General features: G+C 42.8%; 1 protein-coding gene across 1 annotated transcript in view; it reads left to right on the forward strand.

The window, feature by feature from the left end:
• Positions 1-23,160, forward strand: part of IL1RAPL2 (interleukin 1 receptor accessory protein like 2) — a 1,150,952-nt gene that overhangs the window by 1,092,616 nt on the left and 35,176 nt on the right. Inside the window, exons 7-8 of the mRNA XM_056540576.1 lie at positions 6,104-6,233; positions 12,106-12,251. Coding sequence (XP_056396551.1) covers positions 6,104-6,233; positions 12,106-12,251 — 276 coding nt within the window. The remainder of the gene's footprint in view (positions 1-6,103; positions 6,234-12,105; positions 12,252-23,160) is intronic.

The following is a 23,160-nucleotide window of genomic DNA, read 5'->3' on the forward strand; positions in this document are numbered from 1 at the left end:
CCCCCCTATTTAAAGAGGTTAATGGTAGCCTGTATGAGTCGACTATTGCTTCTGGAAATGGTTTGGTAATACATTTTAAATCTACTTGGTCCCCAAGGGTAAAGAGCTCATATCATTATTCATGAAATTACTAAATTACTATGTACTTAAGATTTAATGGATATAGTGCAGGGGCGGACATATCACTTGTTCAGCCGGTTCGGCTGCACAGGGGCCCAGCGTGTTAGGGGGCCCCCCTAGTAGCCCAGGTTACAGCCTGGGCCTCACAGTCTGGGCCCCTGTAGGGCCCCCTGCCAGTACTTCATACTATATGCTGCAGCAACAGGTCCCGGACCTGCCGCTGACAGCAGTAATTTACCTTTAAACCGGCCGGGCGAGAGGACAGGCCAGGGGCTGATGAGAACAGACGTGCCCCGCGCAGGCACGTACATCTGTTCCAAGCCCCTGACATCACGTGTCATGGCCTCTGACCCTGTCAGAAGCGACAGGAGCAGCAAACCCTCCCGCCTCACAGCCGCATCGCTGAGCAGATAAGGTGAGGAGAGCGACGGTCGGGTGCAGGGGGGTGGGGGGTTGGGGAGGGGGGGATTGTAATGATGATGAAGAGGACAGGAGGGGTGTTGAAGAGGTTGGTGGTGTAATGATAAGAAGGATTGGGTGTCTGGGAGAACGTAGTGTTGATAAGGAGGACCAGAGGGGGGGTCAGGGGTGTAATGATTAGGGGGTTTAATGTTGATGAGAAGGACTGGGGGGGAGGTGTCAGCTGTGTAATAATGATGAGGTGCTTAAGGTATATGGGGTGATGAGGAGAATGAGGATGGAGTGCGTGGGGTGTATGGGGTGATGAGGAGACTGAGGATGGAGTGCATAGGGTGATGAGGAGACTGAAGATGGAGTGCATAGGGTGATGAGGAGACTGAAGATGGAGTGCATGGGGGGATGAGGAGACTGAAGATGGAGTGCATGGGGGGATGAGGAGACTGAAGATGGAGTGCATGGGGGGATGAGGAGACTGAAGATGGAGTGCATGGGGGGATGAGGAGACTGAGGATGGAGTGCATGGGGGGGATGAGGAGACTGAGGATGGAGTGCATGGGGCGATGAGGAGACTGAAGATGGAGTGCATGGGGGGATGAGGAGACTGAAGATGGAGTGCATGGGGTGATGAGGAGACTGAGGATGGAGTGCATGGGGTGTATGGGGTGATGAGGAGACCGAGGATGGGTTGTGTGGGGTGTATGGGGTGATGAGACTGAAGATGGGGTGCGTGGGGTGTATGGGGTGATGAGACTGAGGATGGCGCCCGTGGGGTGTATGGGGTGATGAAGAGACTGAGGATGGGGTATATGGGGGTGATGAGGAGACCGAGGATGGGTTGTGTGGGGTGTATGGGGTGATGAGACTGAGGATGGGGTGCGTGGGGTGATGATTAGACTTAGAATGGGTTGTGTGGGGTGTATGGGGGAGATAAGGAGACTGAGGATGTGTTGCGTGGGGTGTATGGGGTGATGAGACTGAGGATGGGTTGTGTGGGGTGTATGGGGGAGATAAGGAGACTGAGGATGTGTTGCGTTGGGTGTATGGGGTGATGAGGAGACTGAGGATGGGTTGTGTGGGGTGTATGGGGGCGATAAGGAGACTGAGGATGGGGTGTGTGGGGTGTATGGGGGAGATGAGGAGACTGAGGATGGGGTGTGTGGGGTGTATGGGGGAGATGAGGAGACTGAGGATGGGTTGCGTGGGGTGTATGGGGTGATGAGGAGACTGAGGATGGGTTGTGTGGGGTGTATGGGGGAGATAAGGAGACTGAGGATGGGTTGTGTGGGGTGTATGGGGGAGATAAGGAGACTGAGGATGGAGTGTGTGGGGTGTATGGGGGAGATGAGGAGACTGAAGATGGGTTGCGTGGGGTGTATGGGGTGATGAGGAGACTGAGGATGGGTTGCGTGGGGTGTATGGGGTGATGAGGAGACTGAGGATGGGTTGTGTGGGGTGTATGGGGGAGATAAGGAAACTGAGGATGTGTTGCGTGGAGTGTATGGGGTGATGAGGAGACTGAGGATGTGTTGCGTGGGGTGTATGGGGGAGATAAGGAGACTGAGGATGGAGTGTGTGGGGTGTATGGGGGAGATGAGGAGACTGAGGATGGGGTGTGTGGGGTGTATGGGGGAGATGAGGAGACTGAGGATGGGGTGCGTGGGGTGTATGGGGTGATTCAGTGGTGTACAGTGGTTGGCAGTATTATATTCAGGGGTACAGTATTTGGCAGTATTATATTCGGGGGTACAGTGGTTGGCAGTATTATATTCGGGGGTACAGTGGTTGGCAGTATTATATTCCGGGGGTACAGTGGTTGGCAGTATTATATTCATGGAGTACAGTGGTTGGCAGTATTATATTCAGGGGTACAGTGGTTGGCAGCATTATATTCAGGGGTACAGTGGTTGGCAGTATTCAGGGGGTACAGTGGTTGGCAGTATTATGTTCAGGGGTACACTATTTGGCAGTATTATATTCAGGGGTACAGTGGTTGGCAGTATTATGTTCAGGGGTACACTATTTGGCAGTATTATATTCCGGGGGTACAGTGGTTGGCAGTATTATATTCAGGGGGTACAGTATTTGGCAAGGTTATAATGATTATTGTCATCATACAGAGGATGAGGATCTACTGACAAATTAAGGAACCAATGATGTCCAGGTGTCAGACTCTGCAGAGAAGATGGAAGAAATCCTGGTGTCTGGACCAGAGGAAGAAGAAAAGTAAAGACAACAGAGAAGACGTCACTCAGGTCAGTGATATCATTGTGTATTTTCCTAACTGTCCCATCAGAGCTGTAGTCACTGATATCATTGTGTAGTCTCCTGACTGTCCCATCAGCTGTAGTCACTTCAGACATGATGGGAGTTGCAGCTTTCCAACATCTCGGGAGCCACTTGAACCAAGGTGATTGGTGGGGGTCCCATGAGTCAGACCCCCACCATAAAAATGGACTGTTTATTTTAAAATGCCTGAGCCTATTTTTGGTCCCAGTCTGGCCCTGCCTGTAAGTCACTTCTATCACTAAGGATAAGAAGCCAAGGAACCAGGGGGTGCCAAGGGGTGTCGTGCTAAGTCCAGGGGTGCAAATGTAAAGGGGAGCACTGCCCTCTGCCTCCCAGCTAGATACGGGTCAGGCTGACCTGGGGGAGTACTCACTGGGCCGCACACTGAGAGGGACAGGGGCCACCCGGAGCCCACCTCAGGAGCCGTTCCATCCACCTGTGGTGGACAAGGCAAGTGGCGACACTACACGTGCGGGGTAAGTGGAGGCCCTCCGGTGGGGTTTAGGTACATGAGGGGGCACAGTGCTGGGGGGGGGGGGGGGGGCCCAGGCACATTCTTTGCACAGGGGCCCTCTGCTGTCTGTGTCCGCCCCTGATATAGTGGTTACATAATTCTGCTCGTCCATACCACTTGTTCTTGTTTCTTTGTTATATCTGAATTTTTAAATCTTTATGTAACCATATTGTCTTATCTGCAAATAATTTGTGCCTTGGGGCTGGGAGCTTCCTGAGAAATATAATATACAGATTTTTGCATTGTTTGTTATTGTTATTATTTTAAGTATAAAGCTCAACAAAAATATTGAAACAAGAACTAGACACTGTGGGGGGAATTTATCACACGCCAAAAAGTTTTTATATATTATTTTGCCAGAAAACAATTTTTTGCACAAGCCACATTTGCATAAAGTGTTTTTTTTTTTTTTACTATTCTGTGGCTAAGATTTAATAAAACTTTCTGTTTCTTAGACAATGCAAGTTGAAATGTACCAGATATTATTAAAGTGTTATATGCAAAGACTGTCTAGTCTATGGTAAGACCAACTATTAGCTATTAGATGACAGACCAGCACCGGATGCCAAACCAAAAGTTTGTTGCATTTAAGCCATGCCTTTTGTCTGACCCAGTGGACGGGTGTCTGAAAAGGTATAAAACATTTGGCACAAGTCGAACAATAATTTTTTGGCATGATTTGTGCCAGAACTTTTTGCATTTGCAGTAGTTTATCTGAGCTACTGTGTTTTTGCACTGTACTTGCCACTTTCTGAAAATATGGGCAGGGCTCAAAGGGGTACTCCGGTGAAAACCTTTTTTCTTTTCAATCAACTGGTGCCAGAAAGTTAAACAGATTTGTAAATTACTTCTTTTAAAAAATCTTAATCCTTCCTGTACTTATTAGCTGCTGAATACTACAGAGGAAATTCTTTTCTTTTTGGAATTCTCTCTGATGACATTACGAGCACAGTGCTCTTTGCTGACGTCATTATAATAATAATAACTCTTTATTTTGTTGTTGTCCTTAGTGGGATTTGAACCCAAGGCCCCAGCATTGCAAGGCAGCAGTGCTAACCACTGAGCCACCATGCTGCCCTTTGCATACATCTGCTATGCATGGTTGCTAAAATGGACAGAGATGTCAGCAGAGAGCACTGTGCTCGTGATTTCATCAGTGTTCCAAAAAGAAAGGAATTTCCTCTGTAGCATTCAGCAGCTAAGAAGTACTGGAAGGATTAAGATTTTTTAATAGAAGTAATTTACAAATATGTTTAACTTTCTGGCACCAGTTGATTTAAAAGAAAAAAGGTTTTCACCGGAGTACCCCTTTAAATGTGAATGGGCACGGACTTCCACAACCCGGTAGATGTATTATGATTGTACCCCTATAGCTTGGTCTCTGCTGATTGGGCAGGATTGAATTACCGTAATGTCATAAAATTGGACAGGAAGAGAATATCCCTGGCATTGGGGGACAATTTCTGCTCAAATCATACTGCTTTTTAACTGACAGGCACTTAGTTGGTTAATGGTATTCTAGAATATTGAAGTTGTCCTTTGTGTATGTTTTATATTCAACCTATTTCATTAGGGGTTTTCGATCATCATCGCATTTGCTTTTCAAAGTAAAAATATTTTCTTTGCATAAAATTCAGTCTATATTTTGTTGTGGAATACTTTTTATGTATGTTGTTTGCTTTTAAGGTGAAAAGCAAAAAAAACTGTTGTTAAGTTAAATTTTTGCCAGAAAAGGTGACAGGAGTTATATAAATAAACTTTCTTAAAACAGAATGGCACTGTGTGCTACATAAAATACCGTATCTTTCGCCCTATAGGACGCACCGGCGTATAAGACGCACCCAATTTATGGGTGCAAAATCTAAAAAAATTAAGATTTTGAACCCAATAGTGGTCTTCAACCTGCGGACCTCCAGATGTTGCAAAACTACAACTCCCAGCATGCTGGGAGTTGTAGTTTTACAACATCTGGAGGTCTGCAGATTGAAGACCACTGCATAGAAGGTAATACTCACGTGTCCCCACCGATCCGAACCCGTCACCGCTGCCCTGGATGTCCTCCATCGCTGTCGCCGTGTCCCCGTCGCTCCGGAACGTCTCTGCTGCCAGCCGGGTATCCTCGCTCTCTGTCGCCGCCATCACGTTGTTACGCACGCCGACGCACGTACGCGACGACGTGATGACGAGGAAGGAGAGTGCCGGTCATACAGGGGATCCCTGAACAGAGAAGACATCGAGGAGGCAGGTAAGGTTCCTCCCAGTGTCCTGTAAGCACTAACCCGGCTATTCAGTCGGGCTGTTCGGGACCGCCACGGTGAAATCGCGGCGGTCCCGAACAGCCCGACTGAAAAGCCGGGTTAGTGTCACTTTCCCCTCAGACGCGGCGGTCAGCTTTGATTGCCGCGTCTGAAGGGTTAATACATGGCATCACCACGATCGGTGATGTCCTGTATTAGCCGCGGGTCCCGGCCGTTGATGGCCGCAGGGACCGCCGCGATAGGGGTGTATTCCCCCCAGTTTTGGGGAAGAAAAAGTGCGTCTTATATGCCGAAAAATACGGTAATTGTACAGCTGTAAACCATAGAGGAAACAAAGGCAATGAAGAGAAGCTGCAAATATGTATTTTAAGGCCAATGTATTTATATTGTATGGCTCAAACTGTGCTGAATGTGCTGGCTGAACTTTGGAAAGGGCTGTCATTCTTCGTTCAAGTAACCAATGTGCAGAGGCACTTCATGTTTTTTTATCTGTTTTTTTCCTTAGGCAGCCCACTCAGTGTATTCTGCAGAGCCTTCTTTGGATTCAGTGGTGAATCAGGTCCCATGATCTACTGGATGAGGGGAGAAAAATTTATTGAAGAATTAGAGAACCATATTAAGGAAGGGGTAATCAGGTGAGGAACATTGTTACAAAAATTGACAACTGTGATAAATGTGTTTTTTTTCATGTCTATCATTGCAGATGACACCAAGCTTTGTAGCACGGTATAGTCTATAGAGGATGTGCATAAAGATACAAGACGACTTGGATAGACTAAGTGTCTGGGCATCCACTTGGCAAATAAGGTTTAATGTGGACAAATGTAAAGTTGTGCATCTGGGCATGAAAAAAAAAAAAAGCATTATGTCTCTTGGAGGGGGGGGGGGTAAAACTGGAAGAGTACCTGGTAGAGGAGGATCCGGATGTACTTGTAGATCATAGACTACAGAATAGCATGCAATGTCAGGCAGCTGCTTCTAAGGCCAACAGGATATTGTCATGCACTAAAGGGGTATTCCAGGCCAAAACTTTTTTTTATATATCAACTGGCTCCAGAAAGTTAAACAGATTTGTAAATTACTTCCATTAAAAAATCTTAATCCTTCCAATAGTTATTAGCTTCTGAAGTTGAGTTGTTGTTTTCTGTCTAACTGCTCTCTGATGACTCACGTCCCGGGACCTGTGCAGTTCCTATGGGGATATTCTCCCATCATGCACAGCTCCCGGGATGTGACATCATCAATGAGCAGTTAGACAGAAAACTTCAGAAGCTAATAACTATTGGAAGGATTAAGATTTTTTAATGGAAGCAATTTACAAATATGTTTAACTTTCCGGAGCCAGTTGATATATATAAAAAAAAAGGTTTTGCCTGGAATACCCCTTTAAAAGAGGCATGGACTCAAGGGACAGGGACCTAATGTTATCACTTTATAAAGCATTGGTACGGCCTCACCTGGAATATGCTGTTCAGTTTTGGGCACCAGTTCATAAAAAGGATGTTGTGGATCGGGGAAGGGTACAACGGTGTCCAACTAAACTAATAAGGGCATGGTAAGCTATGAGGAAAGATTAAAAGAATTACAAATGTTCAAGGGGGGGATATGATCATTTAGGGGGGGGGAGGAGGATATGATTATTTAAGTATACATGTGGCCAATACAAAAAATTTGGGGAAAAACAGTTCTAGGTAAAACCTCCTCAAAAGACAAGGGGCACTCCCTCCCCTCGTCTCAAAGGGGCGACACACATTCTTTACTATAAGAACTGTGAATTTATGAACAGTCTACCTCAGGAACTGGTCCCAACAGGGATTCAAAACAGGCTTAGATACATTCCTAGAGCAAAATAACATGAATTCATATGCAAAAATGTAAAATCACCTCCTTTTCATTCACCCATACCCCTTCCCTTCACCTTCTTGGTTGAACTTGATGGACATATGTCTTTTTTCAACCGTACCATGTAACTATGTAAGTAGGCATCAAAACACAGATTACACAGAGATGCTTTAATTAGTAACCTATTGGTTAATACTTCTCGAATGACAGTAATTGTTTCAGTCATAAAATCAAAGTGTTGCTGATATTTAGTATAACTTTTGACATGTCACAGCAACATTTTCAAATAGTTTGATTCTTTTGAATCTGGGTGGTAGACATCCACCAATCATTACAATGGGCAGGGAGAAGCAGTTGCTGAAGATTGAGTCCATAACTGAGCAAGGCTATATTCACATGAGCGAATGTCCGCATAGAAAAATTCTGAATGGACATTCCCCCAATAGCGGAGCGCTGACAGAACATACCTAGGACCACTCGGAAATGGGATTTGCCGCAGCAGAAACATCTGCCACAGAAATTCTACCATGGGCACAGTGCGGCATAATCCCATTGAAATTAATATCTGTGTGGAATTCTTATGTGGAATTCTGCACAAAAATTCCCTCCTGTGAACATGGCCTCAGTCTCCTGCAACTGGATGGAGTTCGCAGCTGGTTGGGGAGTGAATGGCACAGCCGGGCGCTTCTCCCAGCTTTAACTTATGATTGGTGGGGGTTTGAACACCCAGAGCCCACCTGTCAAACTTTCCACGTGTCTCTATGACATGTTAAAGATTTTCTTAAATGAAAGGAACACTTTAAGTGGCAGGCACTTTTTTTTAGATGATTACATGCCAATATACATCTGCATTTTGGGATGTATAGTTCCATATATTTCTAAAGCAGCATCTTTTTTATAACTTTTGCTATAACCACTAAAACGTCAAAAAATAAATAAATGGCTTTGGTCCCCAAAAAAACAAGCACCATTATGGTTAAACATAAAAGAGATGTCAAAAAACTAAAATTTGCTCCAAATAAAAAGTGTTAACCCCTTTGCATGCTTTGACACAAGTTAGGACCTTACATTATAAGTGCGCCATGACTTGATACTACATGATGGGGAGTGCATGGTCATTGACGATGTGCTCATTCGATCAACATCGGTAAGAACTTGCATGAGTAAGACCTAAAAGAGCTCAGGTCAGACTTGGTGCATTCATGTGCTACAACACTGACCATTCACCCTGCTATATCTGTACCTCTTATGCAAGTCTTTACACATACAGCTCAGCAGGGTCAACAGTCAGAACTGGTGCTTTCACACATATAGTTAACTCGCTGATTGATAACTCTGCTAGATCTCTAATATATAATGTGCAGTACCTGTGATGTAGGCTTCCTGAATCAATTTTACTGGTGGGTCTTTAGTATCCCAGTTCAACACTGGTTGAAACAAAAACAGCAGTGGTGCTTGGAGATGCATAGCAAATTGTATTTAAAACCAGGACAGATAAGCCTATTTTATAAAATATTAGTACCCCTTTAAATCAACAATATATCTTGGAATGTATGTATGGCTCTTTGTTCCTTTTAAGTTTCTGAATATAAATGAACATGAACAGGTTTCCTATGAAGTACTGTACTATTTTAAGATTAGCATGTGTAAAAGGTCGGAGGATGGAAATAAACCAGCGCATTGATCCCTGATTATGGAAATGTCACTTGTAGAACACTCCAGCTTTTCCTTTAGTGATCAAGGAAATAACAAAATGATATAAGGGTTAGAATGCCAACCAGTGAACCTGCAAAAAAAAGAAGTCCTTTAATAGCAGCACTTCCTTCACTGCAATCCTGGCTTCCATAAGTGATCATGTAAATGTTTCTGGACTGTGCTTCAATGATCCTGCAAATAGTAATAATAAACTCCACGTCTTTCCAATTAACTGAGAACTACAAGTACTGCAAACATTGTAATTATGCCAGGAAGCTGCAAATAACATGTGCATAATAAGAAATCCAGAGGATACATTTCACAAGATTATACTTAAGTTCTTCATAAAAGGTAGCCTCGTTTTACCTTGAGTTATTCCTGGATGAGGCTATGATATTGGAAGGTGGGGGTAATGGGATTTGGACATCCTTATTCTTAGTTTATACATGGTAATAATTTCCTTTGTCTTGTCTCTTTGAGAGATTGCCTACACTATAATTATGTTGACATTTCAATGAAGTCTCTTGTAAAGGACTGGAACCTGATATTCTGACAATAACTATTTTTATTCCTACTTCTTAAAACTGACAATAAAGGGGTTTCTTCTAATGTGGCTTCCATCAGGCAAAGGGATAAAGATGTGATTCTTTTCAGGTTTTACAGGAAACAAAAAGGTGGATGAAGAGGATGGGTATGGGTAACTTTAGAAGTTTGTTTCCCACTATTGAATCAGAAAAAGCTAACAAGAAAAAAAAAGGAAACAAAGCACTGCACAAGCATGTGCTGTTATCTCTGGTAGCAACATTTGTCAAGATAGAAAGTGGTGTGCCCACCTTGAGGTGTTGTACTGCGAGCTCAACACCATAGCCATCCTTATGCCACAGAATATGGTGTTATTAATGGGGTGCAGCCAGCATCAGTCCCATCTCCTTGTACGCAGAGATGGTGTAGAACATAAATGAAACAAACCTCTTCTCCAGGAGGGAATGGTGATACAATGGTGGCGCTCTCCTGCTAGTGAAACTAATTTAGAAATAACCAGTCCTGACAGCAAAATAATAAAAAAAATAATAATAAAATAAGGTTTTTATTGCCAAAATAAGATATACAGATAGATAATGTATTTCGATGAGTGGGTCCCCCTGTTTGTCCGGAGCTGTGATGAAGAAGGGGGGGGGGGTATCCCTCAAAATGTGTTGTTGTTTATTATTAAAGCCTTAACCCAAAACTTTTTTTTTATATATCAACTGGCTCCGGAAAGTTAAACAGATTTGTAAATTACTTCTATTAAAAAATCTTAATCCTTCCAATAGTTATTAGCTTCTGAAGTTGAGTTGATGTTTTCTGTCTAACTGCTCTCTGATGACTCACCATTGAGCAGTTAGACATAAAACTTCAGAAGCTAATAACTATTGGAAGGATTAAGATTTTTTAATAGAAGTAATTTACAAATCTGTTTAACTTTTCGGAGCCAGTTGATATATATATATATATATATATATATATATATATATATATATATATATATATATATATAAAAAAAAGGTTTTGCCAAGAATACCCCTTTAACTAGCGGGAGAGCGCCGCCATTGTATCACCATTCCCTTCTGGAGAAGAGGTTAGTTTTGCTTACAGAAAGTTAACAAACCCATAAGGCATAAACAAATCAGGACTAAAAAATGAAATAAACCCCCCTGATCACAAGTGGAAATGAGACTGGATAAACATTTAAAACAAGAACTCTACACATTTATTATTTGTTCTAAGAAATCATCTCAATATTTCTAGAAAGCTGTTCTACCGCCAATTATCTTGTTTTTTTCTACTGCTGCTGTTTCTGGCTTTTCCATCTCCTTCTAGTAGATAGGGCAGGTTAACATTTTCCTACCTGCTTGAGCAATAAGGTTCCTGGCAGTTCCCATATATACTGTTCTGTTACTGTGTATGACCCTAACTCTATCTGTGCCTGCTTTTCTGTAACTTGCTTAAACTCATGTGTGACCTTGGAATTACCCTGACTACTTAACCTTTGCTGCCAGCCCTCGCTTGTTGCCTGATGCTAGACCATGAACACACTCTGCCAGCCCCAGACCTCACTCTATACCCAGACTCCTGTATGAACATCTAGGCCCTGTGTGGACTTTTAGTGCTTGGCAATAGCCTCTCATGGCACACAAGGCCAGCTGCCACCTATACCAGGACCACTCCTAGAGGGTGATCTCCTGCAGGGAAGACCATATGCCTGTATAATGGGTTAAAGGAGTACAATGGGTCCATACACGCACCTCATTACAGTCTGCAGCCTCTCAGCCACTACACAATGAACTGAGCTAAGGCTTCTGGTTCTGTTCACAGTTTACATTTGGGTGCAGCGTCTTTACCATCACCTTTACCACTGGTAAGCTATCCATTAAAAAGTCCCAGAAAACTCTGTGAAATTCTGAATGTTACGCAACAATTATATAACAGTTCAGTTGGGATCCCAAAATGCCTAGTTGATTATCCAGTAATTTATTTATGTTGGGATGGTATATAAACTACGAGATGTGTGTCACTATGGGTGTTGTCTATAAGTTCCTTATACCCTTGCTGCTTCAGTGGTCCCTACCGTCTTTGTTTACCTTGCTGCAGCAATGACATCATCTTGGTGAGTACATCCTCAAGGCGGCTGCAGCCCATCACTGGCTGTTTTGTACCATACATACCAGCATCTCCACTGAGAACAACCATTGGTAGCAGCAGTCTCATGCATGTATGTGACATCATTGCGGCAGTAAAATGAGCAAAGGCCAGCAGGGACCACCAGACCATTAATGTTGAAGGTGCAGGGGATTTACCAGGAGAATAAATGTCATTTTTTCCATTAGGCTAAGTTTTTAAACTCATGGGCAATCCCTTTAATGCTTCTTTGTGCTATTCATGTATTTTTGCATTATGACCAATTAATGGTGATATATCTCTTTTGTTTAGGTTACTTAGAGAACACCTTGGGGAGAAGGAGGTAGAACTGGCTTTAACATTTGATGCTGTACATGAAGGAGACCTGGGTAACTACACCTGTCATGTGGAAAACCGAAATGGCCGAAAACATGCTAGTGTCATCCTAAGAAAGAAAGGTAGATATTCACAGCAGCTCTTACCTTGACTTGACTGGAGTGCTATACTTTAAAAGGGGTACATACCTACACAGAACATGGAAGAAGGAGAAAAGTGCTCAATAGAATAGTATTGTTTGTACCCACAGGGAGAGTTTAATATATAAATGTATTGCTCACCCTTGGTGGTTGTGTAGGTACATACACAACAATGCAAAAAAGCGTGTGCGGTAGATCGTCTGCTGCCCTCCGGGGTAAGTATAGTAAAGGGATCTTTTGGCATCAGAAGAACCCGGTTCTCGGTGCTGAACGACCAGACAGGTATGTAGATTGAAGGTAAGTTTATTGACCAGAATGCAACGCGTTTCGCTGCGCATGCGCAGCTTCTCCAGGCATCTGCCTGAAGAAGTTGCGCATGAGCAGCGAAACGCGTTGCATTCTGGTCAATAAACTTACCTTGAATCTACATACCTGTCTGGTCGTACACAGAGCATGACAGCCAGGGAGATAAGGTGTCATGAGGAGGAAACAGAAGACTAAAACCAATTTTATACCCTATCAAACACAATATAAAATGGGCTTTATAATCAAATACAATAAAATATGGGCCTACATAGGCCCAAATGAGGCTTAAACATGATAGTGGGTTATTCATATATTCCCAGGCTCACGCTCTACATATTTTACTACAATTATATAATTCAGCATTTTAAATTGGGACATTTGTACATGGGATGTAAAATTCCTCTTATGTTGTCAGTCAAACTAAGCAGTTTTAGGGCTCTGTATTTGTTGTGGAATATATAATAATCATTGAGAAAAGCTTTAGGAGATAGGACAAAAATCTGTTTAATAAGGGAAGAGAGATGGCAATGCATATGGATTAAAAGATTTACATATAATAAACCATCATAATAACATTAGCCAAAATTCTGTAATTCACTGAACAGGTAATTGGAAATCAGTTAATGAAGCCAGACCATATTTGGCTGAGGCTTTATATTAGATCTACTTAACTCTCAGCTACTACTGAATTACGAGATTAGCAGAATAGAATACTGAAGAACTTTTATTGTACATGATCCACTGTATATAGTATCTAGTAAAAATCCCAGCTTGAGTGATGTCATAGTAAAACGTGGAATATTTTAAAACTATTGAGATAGTAATGCAAGTTTTTTAACCCCTTAAGGATTCAGTTTTTGCACTTTTGTTTTTTCCACCTCACCCTCTAAAAATCATATAGTTCTTTAGTTTTCCACCTACAGAACGATATGAGGGCTTGTTATATGCGCTACCAATTTTACTTAACCCCTTAAGGACCAGGTTTTTTTTCCTCCTTACCTTTAAAAAATCATAACCCTTAAAATTTTGCACCTAAAAATCCATATGATGGCTTATTTTTTGCACCAACAATTCTACTTTGTAATGACATCAGTCATTTTACCCAAAAATCTACGGCAAAATGGGAAAAAAAATCATTGTGAGACAAAATTGAAAAAAAAAAAAACGCCATTTTTTGTAACTTTTGGGGGCTTCTGTTTCTACGTAGTACATTTTTTGGTAAAAATGACATTCTCTTTATTCTGTAGGTCCATACGATTAAAATGATACCCTACTTACATAGGTTTGATTTTGTCGTACTTCTGAAAAAAATTACTACATGCAAGAAAATTTATACGTTTAAAATTGTCATCTTCTGACCCCTATAACTTTTTTATTTTACCGCGTATGGGTTTGCGCCGTGATCTGAGGTTTTTAGCGGTACCCTTTTTGAATTGATAGGACTTGTTGATCGCTTTTTATTCATTTTTTCATGATATAAAAAGTGACCAAAAATACACTATTTTGGACTTTGGAATTTTTTTGCGCGTACGCCATTGACCGTGCGGTTTAATTAACAGTATATTTTTATAATTCGGACATTTCCGCACGCGGCGATACCACTTATGTTTATTTTGATTTACATATATTTTTTTTTTAAATGGGAAAAGGGGGGTGATTCAAACTTTTATTAGGGGAGGTGTTAAATGATCTTTATTCACTTTTTTTTTTCACTTATTTTTTTCAATGTTATAGCTCCCATGGGGGCTATAACACTGCACACACTGATTTTTACATTGATCACTGGTTTCTCATAGGAAACCAGTGATCAATGATTCTGCCGCTTGACTGCTCATGCCTGGATCACAGGCACTGAGCAGTCATTCGGCGATCGGACACCAGGAGGCAAGGTAGGAGACCCTCCCCGTGTCCCAGAGCTGTTCAGGATGCCACGATTTCGCCACGGACATCCCGAACAGCCCCCTGAGCTAACTGGCAATGTTTTACTTTCACTTTAGACGCGGCGTTCAACTTTTAACGCCGCATCTAAAGGGTTAATAGCGTGCGGCACCGATCATTGCCGTGTGCTATTAGTCATGGGTCCCGGCCATTGTTAGAGGCCGGGCCTGACCTGCTATACGTTGTGGCCCCGCATTATAGAAAAAGGGAAAGGACTCCAGTACGTTCTTGGTCCTTAACAGGTTAATGACATCAATCATTTCACCACAAAATCTATGGCGAAACAAAAAATATATATATTTGTGGGACAAAATTGAAAAATAAAAAAAACACCATTTTGAAATTTTTAGCGGCTTCTGCTTCCATGCAGTGCACTTTTTGGTAAAATTGACAACTTATATTTATTCTGTAGGTCCATACGATTACAAGGATACCCAATTTATGTAGTTTTTATTTTATTATACTACTTAAAAAATGATAACTACATGCACCAAAATTATCAACTTCTATCATATCATATCTATCATATCTTCTATCATATCATCTATAAAATTGTCATCTTCTGATCCCTTTAACTCTTTTATTTTTCTACATACAGAGCTATATGAGGGTTCATTATTTGCGTTGTGGTCTGTAGTTTTTATTGGTACTATTTTTGTTTTAATTTGGGAGTTTTTCATGGCTTTTGATACTTTTTTAGGGTATATGAAATTACCAAAAATACACAATTTTGGACTTTGGAATTTATTTTTACGTAAACGCCATTGACCGAGCAGTTTAATTAACGTTTTTTTTTTGTTTTTTTTTTTATAGTTCAGACGTTTACGCACGCAGCAATACAACATATGTTTGTTTAGTTTTGTTTACATTTTTTTGTATGGGAAAAGGGAGGTGATTCAATCTTTTATTAGGGACAGGTTATTTATTTATTTATTTTTTACACCATTTTTTATTCCCCATAAGGGACTATTACATGCAATCTTCTGATTGCATACACTCTTCAATGTTATGCCACAGCATAGCATTGATCAGTGTTATCGGTGCTCCACTGCTCCAGCCTGCTGCAGATAACCGAGCAGCAGACCACCGATTGGACAACCAGATTGAACACGTGTGCTATGCAGGGCGCATGGCTCAGGCTTCCTTGAAACAGCACAGACAAGATGTTCTTCCCGTTGTTGGTCACCATGGTTCCCGTTTCCAGTTTTCGGAGAGTAAGCCATGATTCGATTTCTTGATGAATTACTTTTAGCAGTTCCTCCCCTGTGTGACTCCGTTCGTCAAGGCAAACCATGTGAAGAACAGCGTGACACCGCCATGCCCTGCACACATGGTATGCTGAAGGGACACTGAGACTTGTCCGTGCAGTGTAGGCTAAGGACACACTGAAGGATGAGGAGGCGGAGTCACACAATGTCGCATGATGGCTTGGGACTCTCCACCTTGGCTCGACACAAGCCATCAGTTCTCTGAAAGGTGCAGAGCTCACTACTTGAAAAGGGAGGAACTGCAGCGCCAGCAACTTGGACAGGAGCACATTCAGCTTCTGTGGATGAGTGGGCGCATACTGCTATAAGTTGCAGCAGTGAAAAGCTCATACTTGTATCTTAAAATCAACCTGGCGGTCTACCTTTGGATAGGGGATAAGATGTCTATCATTACTGCACAGAGCGAGTTCGCTCTGTGCGAAATGACGGGCAATACAGGGGTTGGAGCATCGTTACATCATGGCCCCGCCCCTCGTGATGTCACAGCCCGCCCCCTCAATACAAGTCTATGGGCTTGCCCTAGACTTGCATTAAGGGGCGGGCTGTGATGTCACGAGGGGCGGAGCCATGACGTCATGCTGCTCCCTCCCCTGTATCGCCCATCATTTTGCACAGAGCGAACTCACTCTGTGCAGTAATGATAGCGCGGTGCCACAGCGGCGATCCCGGGAGTCCCCAGCAGCGGGACCACGGCGATCTGACATCTTATCCCCTATCCTTTTGATAGGGGATAAGATGTCTAGGGTCGGAGTACCCCTTTAAGGGTGCTACCAGTGCTAATATCCTGGATACAAAAGTAACATAGAAAAGCAAAAGCACATATTTAGGCACACACCAATTGCATCTCTCTAATTTGTTATTGTTGTACACAGCATGTAACAAATAGACAGCACAATTAAAAACACTAAAAACAAGGGGGCTAGATGTCTCACAGCCTCCCTAAGCCACGGAGGGGAACCCCAGAATCCTGGAATATCCCCCTCAGGGACACCCACCTGCTACCATTCACACAATATACACAGTCCCTCTAGACCGATGAACCTCTTTACTAAATAGTACATAAGTAAACACAATATTGCACAATATATAGCAGCTGCATGAATATTCAATCATTCAAATAAAGTGCATGGTCAGGAGATATGGTTAGAAATACATCACAATGTTATAGATGGAGCGGGTTTTCCCCCAGAACAGGTCAACAGAACTGTTCTGGGGGGACACCCGCTCCATCTGTAACATTGTGATGTATCTTTAACCATCTCTCCTGATCATGCAGCTACTGTATGATTGGCTCAGTGGCTTATAGGGAACACGCCTAATAATAGACAAGACCCCTGGCTTGTCAAGACATTAGAAGAACTGAAGGCTTTTGCTGAGGGCCTATTATACAAGGTTGTGATCTCAACCTAGTTTTCGACCCAGAGTAAAACTCCTCAGTACACAGATCCTCTGTGTCTCATGTAGCATTGGGAAAGCTCGAAAATAAAGTAGGTGAATTAAGCTTAGTAGGTGCATAAAATAAATTGCCTACATCCTTCTGAGATGACTAACGTATTTATCCATGACAGTCTCTTGCTGACTCCTTATGCGTCATATGTTGGCCCTTGCACAATTTCAACTATTGCACAATATCTTACAAAAATAATAAAACACCCACCATCAGCTCTGCATGAGCAATTTTTTACTTTTAAATTTGAACCTATTCTTTGACATCTCCATAGCTACAAGTCCTCTGCCAGGGGTCTTCTAATCTTGTTTGGTACTACAGTTACAGTAAGAGATCTGGAACCAAAGAGATATATTTTCTTCAGCCCATATCCTATCTATGGAGAAACTACTTGTACATGCTCCCTCACAGAGTGCCTGTCAGGAGTTGGACACATTAGGAGTAAATTTAAAAGATGTTCTGAACAAGAAATATGCTAGCAAATTTATAGATTTTACATAAACTTTATTACATGGTGATAAAGGAGGTAGGTTGATGTCATCAATGATCAAAAAGAGGAAAGAAAAATCCCTTTCCAATCCATCCTAGAACTGACGGTACACACCATACTTCCACTGCTAGACCATCAACCTTTAGGGAATATTATTCCCCTCTCCATGATCTTCATGATAAGCCCACAGTCATGACGTATCTAAGGAACACAAATGTCTACTCTCCTAGGCTCTCTTGACCTATATTAAATAAAGCATGGAAATATTAAAACCCTGCCCTGTGGAGTGGTCCCTGATGTTGAACCCTTATATAAAGTTAAAATCCAAAGTAGAAAAAGAAGACGCGGATCACTCACCGGTATGATGCTGTGAACTTTATTCAAGTCTGCATGCAGTGGCTACATACGGGACGATGTCTGTGGCAGGACAGGAGGCCTGACAGAGCCCTGTCCGAAACTTCGGACAGGGCTCTGTCAGACCTCCTGCCCTGCCACAGACATCGTCCCGTATGTAGCCACTGCATGCAGACTTGAATAAAGTTCACAGCATCATACCGGTGAGTGATCTGCGTCTTCTTTTTCTACTTTGGATTTTGGTTTCTACACTATCTACACTCAGCGTGAGCACCGCCGATTATCAGCTGTCATTAACGAGCGCTCAACCTCCTGACATTAGCAGACGCATAGCCGTTTATCCCGAGGCAGTGCCAGGTGCTCTGCTTGATTCCTTATATAAAGTTGTTCACCTTCAGAGGGGAATGTGGTCTGCATGAGGGCAAAGAAGTAGAGAAGAACCAACTTGGTAGACAAGTAGCACCATTGTATTAACTAGTATAGCTTCCAGAGAAGTCAAACGTAGCTTACTTAACAAATCCCCATCTCAATTGCACTCTCACAGTAAAACTTGCACACACTCTTGAGGCAAAACAACATCAGTTTGCTGCACCGCTAATGTTGAGCTCATTTATACCGTACATGCTAGATTATGACATTTTGCCATATGATCTACTTTAGGATAGTTTTTCTGAGATCACTTTAAAAGATTTCTCCAAGACAATACAATGCCATCCCCAGACCATCCCTGATTGCACAGCGATAAAGAGCATTACTAAATCTCTCTGCGCGTGCTGACTTTTTTCATACTTTTCAAAAATTAGCTTTGGGCCTATCTTCTGGGAGTCTAAAGGCATCCCTTCCTAAACCCCTAATTCCTTCTTCACTCTCCTACACCCCCACACCGATGTCAAGTGGAATTGACTCACTTACTTTCAAGAACCTCCCTATTCGAATAAATGTGTGTATTAATGCACTTCACTGTTTTGTATAGTCTGTATCTCGTGCATTTTTCTTAAATACTTTGTTAACACAATCTTTATGTTTTGAAACTCAAAAAAAAAAATGAAACTGATTAAGGGGGGGGGGGGGTTGGTATTACCAACTTAGCACTGTGCCACCTTTTCAATACAACTTTTTCATTATCACTTTGGGAATAACCCTATAATATTCTCTTCCCATTTGTAATACATGTATTCACATCTTACTATGTTCTGTACTGTTGGAATTAAATATTCTGTTATGTCCATTGATTTAGTGACAGTAAAGGCCGAACCTAGAAACCTGAACCTTAAAGGGGCTTCCAGGGAATATAAGATTTTTATACAAGGTAAAAATAAAAAGTAAATCATACCTACCTAGCCCAATCCCCAGTAGCTCCTGTACTGACATAATCTCGTCCCTGCTTGCCATTGCTTCTTCCTGCTTCCAAGATAAAGGAACTGCCCCCTCAGCCAATCCAGATGATAAGTATGACTTACCCCCAACCATATGTAAAAAAAATTATCATATTACAGTTTGATGTTTTTATGAAAACCATCAATATGATCAAATGGCCTTTATAGTTTCTGATGTGTTTATAATTATGTGTCAGACCGTCAAAATATTGACCTGCCCTGGCTCACTCATTTCTGCTGTACTGTTAGGACCTTTCCTGACAACATGGATGGGTTCATGTCTCGAATTTTCCTGTCTAGATGTATCCCACCTAGTTAAGATGTTTATATACCTAATATGCAACCAACAGCTTATTATGTTCCCATTAGTATATCTATATTTATGTAGCCACCTGAATAGGAAACCCAGGTATTACTGAATGTCCTAATGTATCAGATATGCAGTACCAATAATTTGGCAGCAAAAATAGATATACCCCCCCCCCATCTAAAAAATATATGTAGGGGACAGATGGAACAGAGCATGACCACAGGATCAGACTATGAGAGGTTTGCAGTATGTTTCCATGGAAACATTAAGAAATAACAGCTGTACACACTAAACAGATACTATTTGAAATTAATTCTGTTTGCAAAGATGTTTAATTTTTCACTTAAGGTTTTTATTGGAGAAATTACAAAAAAGTGACAAAACTGGACCTTCCCTTTAAAGTATAACTGGCAGACTGTTCACCCGCACTGAACCCAATATACTGGGTTATAGTGCGAGTAAGAAGCATTACAATGAGGGGTCACTTACATAAATTAATGAAGTATTGCAGGAGTTATACCTCTTCACAGCCTCTATATTTCTCACTTTGCGCGCCTCTAATGAATATGCAAAACTAATAATTCTCACGTCCCTTGGATGTAAGAGCCTGCCAGCAGCTACACTTTGCTCTCCATTGACATGTGCTCATCCTAGCTATGTAAGAGTAAATATGCATATTCATTGAGGAGGCAGGCCAAACAGGGAATATTGAGGCAGGGTAGCACGGCTGTTACGCCGAGCGCTCCAGGTCCCCGCTCCTCCCCGGAGCGCTCGCAGCGTTCACCTTGTCGCAGCGCCCCGGTCAGACCCGCTGACCGGGAGCGCTGCGTTAATGTCTCTGGCGGGGATGCGATCCGCGATGCGGGACGCGCCCGCTCACGGTTCGCATCCCAGTCTGCTTACCCGTCTGTTCAGTCCCGGCATGCGCGGCCTCGCTCCCTAGGACGCGCGCGCCAGCTCTCTGCGATTTAAAGGGCCAGTGCACCTCTGATTGGCGCCTGGCCCAATTAGTGCTTACACCTGTGCCCTAGCCTATATTACCTCACTTCCCCTTCCCTACATCGCCGGATCTTGTTGCCCTTGTGCCAGTGAAAGCGTTTCCTTGTATGTCCCAAGCCAGTGTTCCAGACCTTCTGCCGTTGCCCCTGACTACGATCCTTGCTGCCTGCCCTGACCTTCTGCTACGTCCGACCTTGCTCTTGCCTAATCCCTTGTACCGCGCCTATCTCAGCCGTCAGTTGGGGTTGAGTCGATATCGGGTGGAACGACCTGGGGGTTACCTGCCGCTGCAAGTCCATTCCGCTTTGCGGCGGGCTCTGGTGAAAACCAGTAACCCCTTAGACTCCGTTCCCCTGGTACTGCCCACGTCATCACCCCACTGACACAGAGGATCCACCACCTGTATCCTCACAGTACCCGAATCCTGACAACGGCGAGCCGGTTCCCCACCTCCATTGTGTAGAGCTGCACAATAGAACTAAAAGTATGAAGACATAAGTGACCCCTCAATGTAATGCTGTTTACCAGCACTATAACCCAGTATATTGGGCTTAGTGCGGGTGAACAGCTGTCAGTTTCGCCTTAAGCATCACTAATATATGCCCCACCGAGGAGCTTGACTTGAAGTTTCTACATAGGACTGCACAGAGGGAGACCCTGACATTTAATGCTCTCTTTAAAAGCCAACACATTCTACATAGAAACAATGCCGGAGCAAACCGAGGCGTCTGGATGCAGGGCACATCATTTCCAAATGGCATGTCAGATTAGATGTAATAACACCCTTGTTCTTCATTCAAAACATAATTAGCAGCAGAGGCCGAAAAAAGAAAGTAGATTTACATGTACACCTGGCAAGGAGCGAGAAACACACCGCTCACCAAGTATGTCTGCAAGATGCTGGCACTCTCCCACAACATGATCAGAGAGAGATGCAAATGGCTTGTTACAGCTCGGCGTATTTGTCAGACATGCGTTTATATGAGTGCTGATTGGTACTTATTTTACATTTAGCGTAATATGTGTGGCATATTGTCAGTATGATATGTTTGAATAAGGAATAAATTAACTCCTCAGATGCTCAAAACATGAGGCATATTTAAATCTTAGAAGCGGAGTTCTTTAAAGAAAAGTCTCTGATTTTCTTTTACTACTTTATTCATCATTTTACATGTGTTTTTTTTTTTTTTGCTAAATTTTAATTAAAATTAGTCAGGGACCTTACTCCTTTTTTTACCTGGATTATTGCAATATGGAGATACTGCTTTTCTAGGCTACTTCCTTTTAATCATCACATAGCAGTGTCACAGTTTACTCTGCCTTTGTATTAATAAATGGTCCAGTTACTAAATGTTACAGGCACAGCTTGTTTGTACACTGGATGACATACATCACGACATTGCTAGATGAAGGTTAGAAGAGAGCTGGAAGGGAACCTGTCAGCTCTGTATCATGCTTAGAGATGCAGACATACAGAGGTAGATGATAGGGAGATAAAGGATGTCTGTCTCTTAGCTTATGGCTATTGGCAAAGTTTTAATCTGATATCTTAGTCATAAGCTGAGCTGCCACATGCACGCCTTGTCCCTCCCACACCCATCCCTGTCATTGGTGATTGGTATATAGGGTTTGGCTTTCAGCAATGAGTCTTGGGGGAACACTGCCTGCCTAATGTGGGGGAACACTGCCATTGTTGCGAAAATGACATGAGAGTGGCACTTGCCAAGGTAAAGCCGCGCATTTCTGAACTGGTCTCTGAAAGACAACAGCAGAAGTCACACTGATTTGCAGTAAATATTCATTATGTTTTTGTGTGAAAATCATGTTTTCATGGTTTTGTTCTTTGTTCTTAATTTTCTGCACCTATTTATAAATATATACTTAACCCCTTAAGGACCAAGGACGTATGAGTACTTCCTTGGTCCCGCTCCCGTGATATAACGCGGGGTCCCATGGTGACCCCGCATCATATCACGGCGGGCCTGGCATCATAGTGAAGCCGGGACCCGGCTGCTAATAGCGCGCGGCACTGATCGCGGTTCCGTGCGCTATTAACCCTTTAGCCGCGTACTCAAAGCTGAGCCACGCGGCTAAAAGTGAAAGTAAAAACTGCCGGTTAGCTCAGTGGGCTGTTCGGGATAGCCGCGGCAAAATTGCGGCATCCCGAACAGCTTGCAGGACAGCCGGAGGGTCCCTACCTGCCTCCTTGCTGTCCGATCGCCGAATGACTGCTCAGTGCCTGAGATCCAGGCATGAGCAGTCAAGCGGCAGAATCATCGATCACTGTTTTCCTATGAGAAACCAGTGATCAATGTAAGAGATCAGTGTGTGCAGTGTTATAGGTCCCTATGGGAGCTATAACACTGCAAAAAAAAAAGTGAATAAAGATCATTTAACCCCTCC

This window comes from Hyla sarda, chromosome 9 (assembly GCF_029499605.1).
Source record: "Hyla sarda isolate aHylSar1 chromosome 9, aHylSar1.hap1, whole genome shotgun sequence".
In the NCBI taxonomy this organism is placed as follows: Eukaryota; Metazoa; Chordata; class Amphibia; order Anura; family Hylidae; genus Hyla; species Hyla sarda.